Raw genomic sequence first — 12,033 nt, 5'->3', positions numbered from 1 at the left:
AGCATCCCTACTGATGACGATTTTGCTCGTTTGCTTATCCAAGAAACGATACGCTTTGGAGCCACAAGCGTAGCCGACGAATGTTAGCCGTTTAGCCCGGCTGTCTAACTTCCCTCGTTTTGCATCTGGGATGAATACGAATGCTTCACATCCGAACACCTTTAGATGACTCAGATCGGGTTTCTCTCCGCACCAAAGTTCCATCGGTGTCTTCGTCACCGATCTTGAGGGCAAGCGGTTCTGGATATACGCAGCAGCAGCGATTGCCTCTCCCCAATATCTCTTGTCCAGGCCGGCGTCGAGGAGCATGCATACCGCCATTTCCTGGAGGTAGCGATTGCGCCGCTCCGCTACGCCATTCTGCTGCGGTGCGTAGCCTGCAGTCAGCTGCATCTGGATGCCTTCATCTCGATAGAATTGCTCAAGCTCCTGGTTAACGAATTCTCCGCCACGATCAGACCTGATTATCTGTGACTTTCTCCCAAATTTATTCTGAACCATCCGCACGAAGCTCATGATGCATTGTTTCGCTTCGGATTTTTCTCTTAGCAAATACATGACTACGTACCTGCTAAAATCATCAATGATGGTTAAAAAATACTTCTTTCCACCGGGAGTCACGTTGCTCATCGGACCACAGACGTCCGTGTGGATTAACTGGAGCGGCTGCGTCGTCTTCCGCTCGGACTGTTTGGGGTATGGCAACCGAGTCATCTTCCCTTCCATACACGGCTCACACACTATCTTGGCACCACAGTTCACGAGGATCAAACCGGTAGCGAGATCTTCCTGTTGGATCTTCTCGGACACTGCAGGGTCACGATGCCCGAATCGTCGGTGCCATGTATGCTGGCAGTTCACTGTATGGAACTGGGGGTTTGCGACCGCTGCAATCTCTGACTCACTCAAAAAATAAAGTCCACCGCGCCTCTCTCCCAAGGCCACGACTGATTCCGCTTTATCACGCACTTCAACACTGTTCTTCGTGAATAGCACACTGTAACCTTTGTCCGCCATTTTACTGACTGACAACAACCCACCGTCGAGGTTCGGCACATACAACACTTTGTCCAGATTGATCTCAACCGGCTCCCCGGTTCCGTCAATGCCTTTCACGGAACCATAGCCAACACCACCAGATTTCGAGCGATTTCCGTCCGCCATCACTACCGTAACACACGACTTTTCCAGCTTATTGAAAAATCCTTCACTGCTGGTCATGTGGCAAGATGCCCCACTATCGATTGCCCACAACCGATCCACTTTTGCCACGGCACAGATGGCTTCGCTCTCAACGTAAGCGGAGAAACACACACTGTTATCTTCGGGATTTTTCACTTGCTTAGCCTTCGCCGGACGTTGGCCGCTACCACCCGGTTTTCTGTCGGATGGGCCTCCACTACTGTTCTTTTCTTTCACACTTTGCCACTTACGACAGTCAGCTTTAAAATGTCCCGGCTTTTTGCAGAAGAAACACACTTTGTCTTTGTTTACATTCTGCGTTTTGAGCACTTGTTCGCCAGAAGAAAACTTTCCACTCCGTTCTTGCCGCTTGTGAAATTCGTCCATCAACTTTGATCGCACCAACTGCATCGTAACGTCCGCGTCAGGTCGTGCTTCGAGAGCGGATGCCAAGAAATGATAAGATTCTGGCATGCTCCGTAGCACCATGGCGATCTTCAGTTTCTCAGCCAACTCAAGTCCAGCATTTGTCAACCGCTCGAACAGTGCATCTAGTTCCAGCAAATGTTGTTCCACATTTCCGTTTTCACTTAACTTTGCATCGCACAGCCGATTTAGCAGCGATAGCTGCGACGATGCTGTCGACTTTTCATGGTATGCCTTCAAGGCAACCCATACCGCCTTCGCACTGTCACTGTCCTTAATTAACACATATTGACTTTCGTCAATGCACAATCCCAATGTGGCACGGGCTTTTCGGTCAGCTTTCGTCCAGGCTTCAGTAACTGGCTCCGGCTTGGCATCAGCCACGACATGCCAAAGATCCTCCCGGATCAAAAACATCTCCATCTGGAACTTCCAACTGGCATAGTTGGAGTTCCCAAGCTTGCTGATTGCAAACTTTCCCGGATCCGCCATTTTTCACTCAATCACGCCGGTAAATCACCACCAGGCAACAAACCGCACGACGACGACGCCAAAAAACAAACGACCGAACTTTCTTCCGCGAATTTTCTCCGTTAAATCGACCGAGTTCCTCGATTCCTCACTGGGCCCATAACCTGTTGGAAGGAAATGGCCACAACAGGCGAGAACAGCACAGGGAATCCGATTACCGCGTGGGGAAAATGTGATATATACTCGGACAATTATTGGCGACACAACCTTTCAATTGCAAACGTGTTATGTATTATCGGCAAGGAAAAAATTTCAAGAGAAATAACAAAAAAGGTGAGCATAGGGCGCTTTGTAATTTGAGTTCAGTGGATCAGCGCCCCTATGATAAAAATATAGATACGTTCAACATGATCACGCCTTCCTTCGGATGGGAAGTAAAGCCGTTGGTCCCCGGTTCATGATTTGATGGGTCGATAGGTAGGGTCCAGGTGTGGGAGCTGCCTTCCTGGCACGTCGGTAGCATTGGTGCTCAGCACGGAAAACAAGATCGACGGAAAAAACAAACCAAAGGAAAAATTTTAGTAACTTGACAATGCTTTCCTAGTTATTTTCGTTTGTAACTGTAGTAACTGTAGTATATATATGTCGTCTGTATAATCTGTACTTTTTTACAACACATCATTGGGACTATTTCTAGTCTGTTGATGCAACCATAACAAATAAACAAATAATGCAAAAAAGGTACAGGGTTAGAAAGCTCTTAAGTAACAACAGTTAACAGTTAACAACGAACACTATGCTGAGGGCCGGCGATAAGTCCCAGTTGGGACGTAATAAAGCCAAAGAAGAAGAACAAGACTAGCCTTCAGTCTCGCCGAAGCCGCTGTTTCCGTTGAGCGTATTGGTCCACTAGTGACACTTTTCACTCTAATCACCAATAGGGAAACGGGTAAAAAATAAACCCCCCGATCGGGGCGGAAAAAAAACTGATTACTGGATCAGTCGAACGCTTGACAAGGAATGACTTTTAAGTTTGAGACGGCACCTATTAATGTTTTTTTTTTAAACTGCCTATTCCGCTTTTCTATCGAATGTTGTTACAACCAGGAACTTCCGGAAAGAATCAGCAGCGATGAGGAACGCGAACTCTTATCCCTACTGTGTAGGGTTCACGAGCTGGAAGCGGATAAGGTATGTGTCCTTGAGCAGATGTTGGCGGATGCAACTGAACCTGTTTGTCCTATTTTAGGTTTCACTGCAAGCGGAGCGATTGGCACGCCAAGCGGAACTCAGACGTCGTGATCTGCAGCTTCTTCGAGCAGAGCGTCAGAGGCGCCTATGTGAGGACATTATCAGCACCCAGCGGAGAATTATTGAAGGTAGAGCAAATTTTACTTTGACTCTAAGATGAGTTAATCAATCGTTGCATTTTAGAAGGGCAAGTTGATCTTCCAGAGGATCTACGCGAGCTGTACGCTTTGTATCAACAGGAAATTCACGCTAGTACTTATACCAGTGGTCTCTATACGGCCAGCCGTGACTATTACGATAGTAAATTACCTCCGATAAATCTCAGAGAGCTTGGGTAATTATGTTCATACACCTCAAAGAGATAATGAATGACTTGTGCTTTCGTTTTAGCATGAATTCTCCGGGAAGTTCCAGTTCCAGCTCGGAGTGGTCCCCTTCGCCGTTGCCTCCTATTGATGCAGAAGGCAACCTGATCAACCCGGATCGCGTGATGGGTGCACCAGTGGGACCCAAGCTTCCCTCGATTAACCGTTTACGTAGCAGCTACGGCAGTACACAGAGCGCATCCAGTGATGATTGAATCTGAAGTTATTCCATGATCTAACCCATTACCAATTGAGAATTCCTTTCGTGATACGTTATGTATTGATCCAAAGCTAATTAAAGTTATGTTTGAAAAATAAAAACACCTTTCCGTTTAATATAGATGACTACCCAACGTTTATTTTCGTTATTAATTAGGTATAATGCAGAAAACTGTTTCCAATTGCGGTCTTCTGCGCTACATAAAGTATTCAGATTAAATAGTGTATATGGAAATGAAGTTTCAAATAACTTTTATCGTGAATTGTACCGTAGAAGTATTTCGTTTATTATCTGAAAAGAGAGGAAGTTTAAGCTGATTACTCCTAAGCAGATTCAAAAGCTTCTATTCACCTTTATACGCATGGTTCAACGTAATTTCCCGGAAACAGTCCAGTGACTCCATCCATGACGCCCTCCCACCACCCGTCGTCATTTTTCTTCAGCACGTACAGCACTGAACTTTCCTGGAAGCTCAGCTCGTCATCTTTATCGGCGTAGTAGTCGTAGATGGCGACCACCTTCTCGATGTAGTTCTTCGGTACCCATCCGGGTAGGTTTTGGTCATCTGGGACGATGGGTGCAACCAGGCTTTGTGTATTTCTAGGTCGTCCGAAATCGGCGTGATCGGATTCTTCCGGTGGAGGAGGCGGTGGCAATGGTGGGGATTGTGACCCAGGGCGTGGCATGTTCCGACTTAGCGTGTGCATTCCAATATGGCCGTGGTCGGGCATCTCGTGCGTTACTGTCAGTGGCGACGGTGGTGCTGCAAGTGATGGCAAAAATCAAATCGGCATCAGCTTCAGGGATCAAAAGAGATACTCACGTGGCATACTGTTACGTTCGTCAAATGTAGACTGATGTTGAATTGTAGTCTGAAGTGGATGGACCATTCCAATCTGCGGTGGATGATGCATTGCAATCTGACTGGGTGGCATTGGCATAGGAAGGGCACTGTATCCTGGTCCACGTTCACCGCCAGATGTACGTCTGGGATGTCCAACCGGAAAATTTGGAGCATAATGCGAAGGAACCTGCGGTGGAATGACCACCGGTGGGGTACGATATTCCCGTGATGCTTTGCCTAAGGTACCGGTATTACTTGCGTTTTTTCCAAGCGTTCCTGTGTGCCCAGCACTACGGGTCATCTGAGGTGGCGTTGGTGGTTTTGTAGTCGGTGGGGGACCAACCGTTATATTAGTCACCGATAGGGATTGAATGGACCCCTGACTCGAAATGCGATGCTTCTTCTGGTTGTTGTTGTTGTTGGTCAGTGCTATTCCGTGTCCTATTTCATCCAGCAGACCGTAATCGATTGGCTTGCGCACGTATTTGATAGGCTTTTCCGGATTCAGCGGGGCCACAATCTTGTACTGCCTGGTACTGACCTTGTTGGCCGTCAAAACGCCGATTTCTCTCCTAGCCACCTTTTCCTTGTGAATCATCACCGTTTGGGATATATGATTCATTTGGGACTCCATTTCGGCCATCTGCGTGGCCTGAAGATCCATCAACTGCAGAAAGTTGTAAGCCAAAGTGTTGATCTGGTAGGCAACGCTGGCCAACGACTGAGTGGTGTAGTTTTTCGTCTCCTCCAGAGATGCTTTTTTGTTATCAGAACTGAAAAAGCAAACAAAAGGTTCAATTTGGGTAAAATTGTACCTCTCACTCATGGGATCTTTGGATGTCTCTCTGACTAGACACGGTTGCCTAATTATCGCGGTGAAAGATCGGAAAGGGAAATTTTTCCCATTCGAGTGAAACAATAGCTGCGTGGGTGCTTCTGGCGTTAGCAATGAAAACAACTGGGGCGTGAGATTTTGCTATGCTTGTGAAGTATATACTTTCTGAGAAGACATTTCCCACCAGCCAACCCCACCCATATCGATTGAAAATATTGATCCACTTCCAGACGTTATCACAATTGCAGCCCCAAAAAGACTAGACATGGACTTACCGATGATAGGTATCTTCGCAATATTCGGCTACCCGTTCCAAATTGGTGTAGCTTTCCTGCAGATTCTGCCTCCCCTCCGGAATTTCCGTCCGGATCAGAGCAATTAAGTCGTCCATTTTTACTGATGCTTTTACGTAGCTCTAAACTGACGACAGAAGGAACTTGATTAATTTAGTATTCAAATTTCTTTGAGCGCATTCACCTCCAACGACGGAGCAACTTGTACACTAAAAAAATACTGGTAAACACGTCCAATAACACAGTTTTTATTTTCTAAAATTGTGGAAATAAATGAAACTATTTGTCATTCTTCCGCTCGTCTTGTAAAACAGCAAAATGGACACAGTCTATTTTGAGTAAAAGTAAAATCGTCTTTTGACGTGTACTGGTTGCTATAATTTTTATTCCCATAAAATCCATTTCAAAGCGTTCCCTCTTATTTTCAAATCACCAGTTACACTGAACCTAGTAGACTTCTATTTTTTGTTGCTTGACTATTTTTAGAATATAGTAGCAATTACAAAATTCGTTTTCTACATTTTGATGTTGTTTGAATTTTAGTTACTGCGGTCATGTCCAGTTTAGTTAGGTATTGAACAGTTTTAAAGATTAAATCAAAACGCTTACTTGTGCAACGTTGCATTTACGTCAAACGCTATATAGCACTTACGTCTTCAACAGGTAAAGGATTCCATAAGAATAGTTGGGATTCCTAAGGACATCGTATCCTTATCGTTGTGGAAACAGAACCATCATAAGGCTTTTCTTATCCTTGGTTGACGTGCTCGTACATATGGACATATCGCTGTGTGTCTTAATTGATTGGTGAAAAGATTGGGTCCGTAGAGTTTTTGCACTAGTACAGTATATCCTTGAACTCCCTTTTTAGCTCTCCGTTCATATACAACTCCCCTTCCTTTTTAACTGTGATCAAGCTCCCGAAGGTTGTTTAGCAAGTTACACACGATTCAGCAGAGCCGTACAATTGTTTATTCCGAATATTGGTCTTGGAAGTGCTTGGTGTAGTGTTTGGAAAAATGTCAGCCATCCAATTGCTGAAGGAACTAATAAAGGCTTCCGAAAAAGCGGCAAACATTGCCAGAGTTTGCCGTCAGGATGAGCATCTCTTTGGGTTGCTGATACAGGAAAAGCCCAAGGACGAGGCCAATGCTAGATTCGAACATGATTTCAAAACACTAGCCGACTGCTTGATACAGGAATCTGTAAAATACGACATAGGAAAATTGGTAATTTGACAGATTTTTTTCCCCCATTGATCGACGGCAAATTTTCAAGTGAAAATTTATTCAGTTTCCAGAGCTTCGTAAAAATATTAGAGGAGAAGAAAATCCTAATTTTACCAATACTTGCGGTGAATCAGTTGTCATTTCCGTATCGGATGATCGAAATGAGACGACAGAAAACCTACAAAAGGTTGTGTATACATTGCATATTGCATCATGGAACAGTAAACTTGTTACGTAAACATATTTCAGGTACTGAATGGCGACAAGACCGCAGCATTGCGATTGATCGATGAGGTGTATAGGGAAATCGATGTAGATGAGGATAAGTGGCAAATTCCCAACGAATCCGTTTCTCTTGACCATGAAATCACCGAACTGGGCATATGGATTGATCCTATCGACGCCACGGCGGAATATATTCAAGCGAAGGAAAAGTACTCGAAATTTCCTAATATCATGGCGTCTGGGCTTAAGTGTGTAACCGTGCTGATTGGCGTTTATGAGACTGCACAAGGCAATCCAATTATTGGCGTTGTGAATCAACCCTTTGCCAACGAACCCGAGACGAACGAGTTCGAGGGCAAAGTTTATTGGGGACTTACAATTGGTGATTTGAAATATAACAACATAGTGTCTGTTGAAACAGAAGAAAAAATAGCAGTGCTATCTCCCACAGAACAATCAAAATACGTAGAATTTCTTAAGAAACAACTAAAATACGATATTATATACTCATCTGGTGCGGGATATAAAATTCTCAAAGTTTGTACCGGGGAAGCTGAACTGTTTCTGCTCAGCCGGGCAAACACTTACAAGTGGGACACTTGTGCTCCGCAAGCGATTCTACGTTCATTAGATGGCGAATTGTTTGATTTGCAGGATACACTGGTGAACAAGTCTTTAAAGAAAATTTCATATCGTGATACAAAGATCACTCGTAATACAGGTGGACTAATTGCATATCGAAACATCGAAAAATTCAAAGATTTCCTTAAATTATAAACAGCCGTTTATGGGAAATACAAAACTACCTTTAATTAAATGTCACAACAACAACAACAACAAAAAAAAATACTAAAACGACTAATCATTAAACCTAACGAATAAACTGGAAATAGCGGCTGTTCGTTGTTGGAAACAATGGTATTTGGATATTTAAATGTTGATAGTGTTGAATACTAGATGAAATTACTCTTTGCAATCCCAAAGGGACATGTTCTAACCGCTGTTCGCAAAGCCAAATTTGATGTAATCAAATCCAACTGGCGAAAACCACTCGGATGGCGAATATAAGTATAGCTCTTTTTTCTTAAGTTTATTAACCAAGCATAAACTTAAATGTGAAACTGATCATCTTAAAAACCAATAGTACAAAACCTTAATGCTTTCATATTTGTATCAAATTGATCTCATTGCTTTTAAAATCCCATCATATAAGTTCTTTAATTTAAAGTATATTTTAATCATTCTAAACATACAGGCATTCAGATAAAGTTTTGAACACATATAATGGAAATATATGTCTATTATAGATAACCTGTATTTGGTCGAATATCCGTGAATTCGTACTTAATAGAAGATGCTTTTTCTGATGCGAATGTGTTTGCACTTTCAAGATGAGTATAACAATAAAAAAAAATATCGTTCGGACAGTTGTTCTAAAATCTGTGAATCATTTTTATTGAAGTAGAAGGCAATAGGGAAACATTATTATGTGATGCTATTTAGATGACTTTTAGATTGATGCATTTATTGTATTGTGGATCCACGGGTATCCGTTTTGCGATCGTATCTGATGATAAAGCTGTACTGCAGAAACAAATATATACAAATATCTATAACCATTCAGCAATGTGTGTTAGCGTGAAACGAATATTAAACAAGCATCAATTAGCGAAGCTTTAATGTATATTTAGAAATAGTTGTGCATTTAAAATGCCGAACAGATGGTGTAATATGTAATTTAACAGAACATTAATAAATTATTTGTGAAAATAATCCGTTTACCTGTTTTTAATTCACATCCATCAAAAGTCCATCTTGAAGATGAATGGGAAAGATTTTGAATTACGATTATATGACAATCTGGTCTGATGCGCAGAGGGGCTGACAAAATCGGGTCATTACTGTATCTTAAAAAATAGCTCGTTCATGATTTTAAATAAATGCAAGGATGAATTTTCAAAAGGACAAAGACAAATATTGAAGCTAGAATAAGAGTTCATTCATGAAAAAATATTCTTTTCTGAGTAATTCTCGTGGAAACCAGGCCGCCATTGACACATGTTCTTTAAATATTTATATATATATCAGTATCAGATACTTTCAACACATCTTTTTCTATATTGAGGTTCACAATTTTCCACGCATGATTCGATATAAATTGTGTTCATTTTCCAACCGAAGTTGGAATTCAACAGAAGCTGCTTGGTAATCCTCTTGTTTAACGAAAGAAAATGCCATTGTGTTGCCTTGACACACAACAACCCATTCATAGAACGACGATGCATCTGCTAGCAACTTGTCTCTGCAGGGCGACAAGCTATACAGCATGCTTTGTAGTTCTGACCAGTGTTGGAAAAATATCAAAAAATCAAATCTCACCAATGCTCATGATCACGCTTGATTTTCGAGACAAAAATGAACAACCAAACATCTGCGGTTGATTTTGCAAACTGTGTTATCGCAGCTCGGAATAAGCTGCGAACAGATGGTCTGTTGACTCGCGTGTGGATTATCTACAAACTCCTCAGGTGAACTTGCCCTAATATCAACTAGTTGGTAATGGTTTTCAGTTTGAGTCCAGTTTTTACACTTAACAGTTTAAATTGGAAAATTTTCCAATTAGTCAAATCAGGGCATCCTTCACTTTCCAAAAAGTAACACTTAGGAGAAGGGCTCATGCATATTAGTGAATTTTGTATCAACTTGGTCAAAGATCTGACTTTCATCATCGGTAAAGCTTTCACAGCACGCAAGCCTAACTTAATGTTTTCGTGCCTCTGTGTACGTACTAGAACTTCCGGTAAGTATGCATTCTATAGGTCGAAGTTTGGCAAAATTTGAAAATCCAATTAGGGAAAAAATCCCTGATATTTCCGAACAGTTCGTTAGCAGTCCAAGAAGCAAACGTTTTTGTTTAGTTTCTCGTCCATTAGATGTTCTGACACTGATTTTGTCCCGAATACCGGGCATCGTATTGATTTTAACATTTTAAAATTTCAAAAGCAGTTTTTTCCGACGCATTATTTTAGATAACAAAAAGCTTGTACTATTCGATTCCTTTTGATATTTTATACAAAATGACGCGAGCTTTTTGCAATCTAAAATAATGGGACGAAAAAAACTGCTTTTGATTTTTAAAAAAATGCATCAAAGTAAATTGAACCTTAACTGCATCCACAGCTAGCTTAAATAATCGACAGTGGGAGCCCGGATGGTCGAAGCTCTCTGACACCGATGTTCTGCATTTCAAGTCGCAATAGAATCTCTGCCATGCTATGTGTTCATGCAAAATTTAGCTTCTTCAGCATTTTTTTAGCTTATTCAGCTTTTAATCAGTTCAAATTGTTTGCTGGGACTTCCTCCACGTTAATATTATCTTCGTCGTCTGAAACTACCATAGGCTGACAAGGACGATTCTGCTGCAGACGAGGCGCTTCCAAACGGCAGATTGGACATATGTTGTCTCCGAGATTGGGAACGGTCGCAGATCCGATCGATTCAAAATAAGCCAAGAGGTTTGGTGTCACTTTTGTAAGTTTCGAAGCTTTTCTCCAGTTTGTGTGATTAGTTTTTGCAAAAGGGTTAGGACTGCCTTTTTGGATACCTGAATTGCAACATCCTTAGGCTCTGAACCATTTGGTGGATTATTTTAACTTTTGGTTAAAATTTGACAGATGAAAAGTTATCGATTAACCCTGCTATCCGAGCGTGGTTACTTCTGACAGACAAGAAGTTAAATTTTGACGACCGTGGCTCGAAAACCGGTCGATCGACAGCACGGGGATTTTCGAACATAAGAAATAACTTTCGAAATGTCACTTTTAACCATGAGTTAAATTTAACTCGGCAAATGGTTCACAGCCTTAGGCTCTGAACCATTTGGTGGATTTTTTTTAACTTTTGGTTAAAATTTGACAGATGGAAAGTTATCGGTTAACCCTGCTATCCGAGCATGGTTATTTCTGACAGACAAGAAGTTAAATTTTGACGACCGTGGCTCGAAAACCGGTCGATCGACAGCACGGGGATTTTCGAACATAAGAAATAACTTTCGAAATGTCACTTTTAACCACGAGTTAAATTTAACTCGGCAAATGGTTCACAGCCTTAGTGAATCTGGAACACAACAAATTTACGCCGAGAAAAATCAAACGTCAAAATCATTGTGATGCACGGATTTATACACGCGAACAATGAGCCTACACAAAAACAAAATCCATTGGCAAAAATACTAAATTGATGGTTTATATTAAATACTCCCACCAATAGATTTTTGCAGAAACGAAATTCATTTAATTTTACTATTTTTTCTATCAAAACTACTATCAAATTCTGTTTGAGTAAGCATAGTAGTTTTAACAGAATGGTAGTAAATTTAATTATATTTATAGTCAACTATACTGAAATCATGGTAGATTTAACGGTATTAAGCGTAGTTATACAGAAAATAAGTGTATTCTGCAAAATAGTATTCCTAACTATTATCTTTGTTTCAGTGTACAATATGCAACCACGCAAACAAATATACAACACACGCGAACTGAACGCTGGCGCTGCTTTGATGTAGATGGAGCGTTATGCGTGGAAAATTGTGAACCTCGTTATAGAAAAATTGTTATTTGATAATGTTAATGTCATTGGTCACCTAATCTGTTGAATGTATCTGATAGCATTTTTTTCAGCCTTTAGATG

General features: G+C 41.5%; 3 protein-coding genes across 5 annotated transcripts in view; 2 read left to right on the top strand and 1 right to left on the bottom strand.

Annotated features, from left to right (window-relative positions):
- The window catches only part of Kif19A (Kinesin family member 19A), a 47,364-nt gene extending 43,396 nt beyond the window's left edge, over positions 1 to 3,968 (top strand). For both annotated transcript variants that reach the window (XM_065216784.1, XM_065216783.1), the window contains exons 7-10: positions 3,187 to 3,270; positions 3,329 to 3,458; positions 3,514 to 3,664; positions 3,721 to 3,968. In XM_065216784.1, coding sequence (XP_065072856.1) covers positions 3,187 to 3,270; positions 3,329 to 3,458; positions 3,514 to 3,664; positions 3,721 to 3,910 — 555 coding nt within the window. In that variant the 3' untranslated portion in view covers positions 3,911 to 3,968. The remainder of the gene's footprint in view (positions 1 to 3,186; positions 3,271 to 3,328; positions 3,459 to 3,513; positions 3,665 to 3,720) is intronic.
- Positions 3,969 to 4,026: 58 nt separating this feature from the next.
- Abi (tyrosine kinase Abl) lies at positions 4,027 to 6,167 on the bottom strand. Of its 2 annotated transcripts, none has more exons than XM_065216809.1 (5): positions 6,072 to 6,167; positions 5,870 to 6,014; positions 4,739 to 5,532; positions 4,267 to 4,678; positions 4,027 to 4,206 (listed from the first exon to the last, which is right to left on the bottom strand). In XM_065216809.1, the coding sequence occupies exons 2-4, from the start codon at positions 5,983 to 5,985 to the stop codon at positions 4,269 to 4,271; spliced, it is 1,320 nt and encodes a 439-aa protein (XP_065072881.1). In that variant the 5' UTR covers positions 5,986 to 6,014; positions 6,072 to 6,167; the 3' UTR covers positions 4,027 to 4,206; positions 4,267 to 4,268. The 2 variants fall into 2 exon arrangements, with proteins under 2 accessions (XP_065072881.1, XP_065072882.1); XM_065216810.1 differs by having other exon boundaries at positions 5,870 to 6,009; positions 6,072 to 6,157.
- A 450-nt stretch (positions 6,168 to 6,617) lies between these two features.
- Positions 6,618 to 9,116, top strand: Ipp (inositol polyphosphate 1-phosphatase). Its single transcript, XM_065216704.1, has 3 exons — positions 6,618 to 7,116; positions 7,181 to 7,303; positions 7,366 to 9,116. Exons 1-3 carry the CDS (start codon positions 6,907 to 6,909, stop codon positions 8,116 to 8,118), a joined length of 1,086 nt encoding a protein of 361 aa, XP_065072776.1. The 5' UTR covers positions 6,618 to 6,906; the 3' UTR covers positions 8,119 to 9,116.
- Positions 9,117 to 12,033: the final 2,917 nt, after the last annotated feature.

The sequence above is a fragment of the Ochlerotatus camptorhynchus genome, unplaced genomic scaffold, assembly GCF_037179485.1.
Source record: "Ochlerotatus camptorhynchus isolate MF236.1 unplaced genomic scaffold, CSIRO-AGI_Acam_v1.1 ptg000067l, whole genome shotgun sequence".
In the NCBI taxonomy this organism is placed as follows: domain Eukaryota; kingdom Metazoa; phylum Arthropoda; class Insecta; order Diptera; family Culicidae; genus Ochlerotatus; species Ochlerotatus camptorhynchus.
This window is presented reverse-complemented; position numbering and strand designations above follow the sequence as displayed.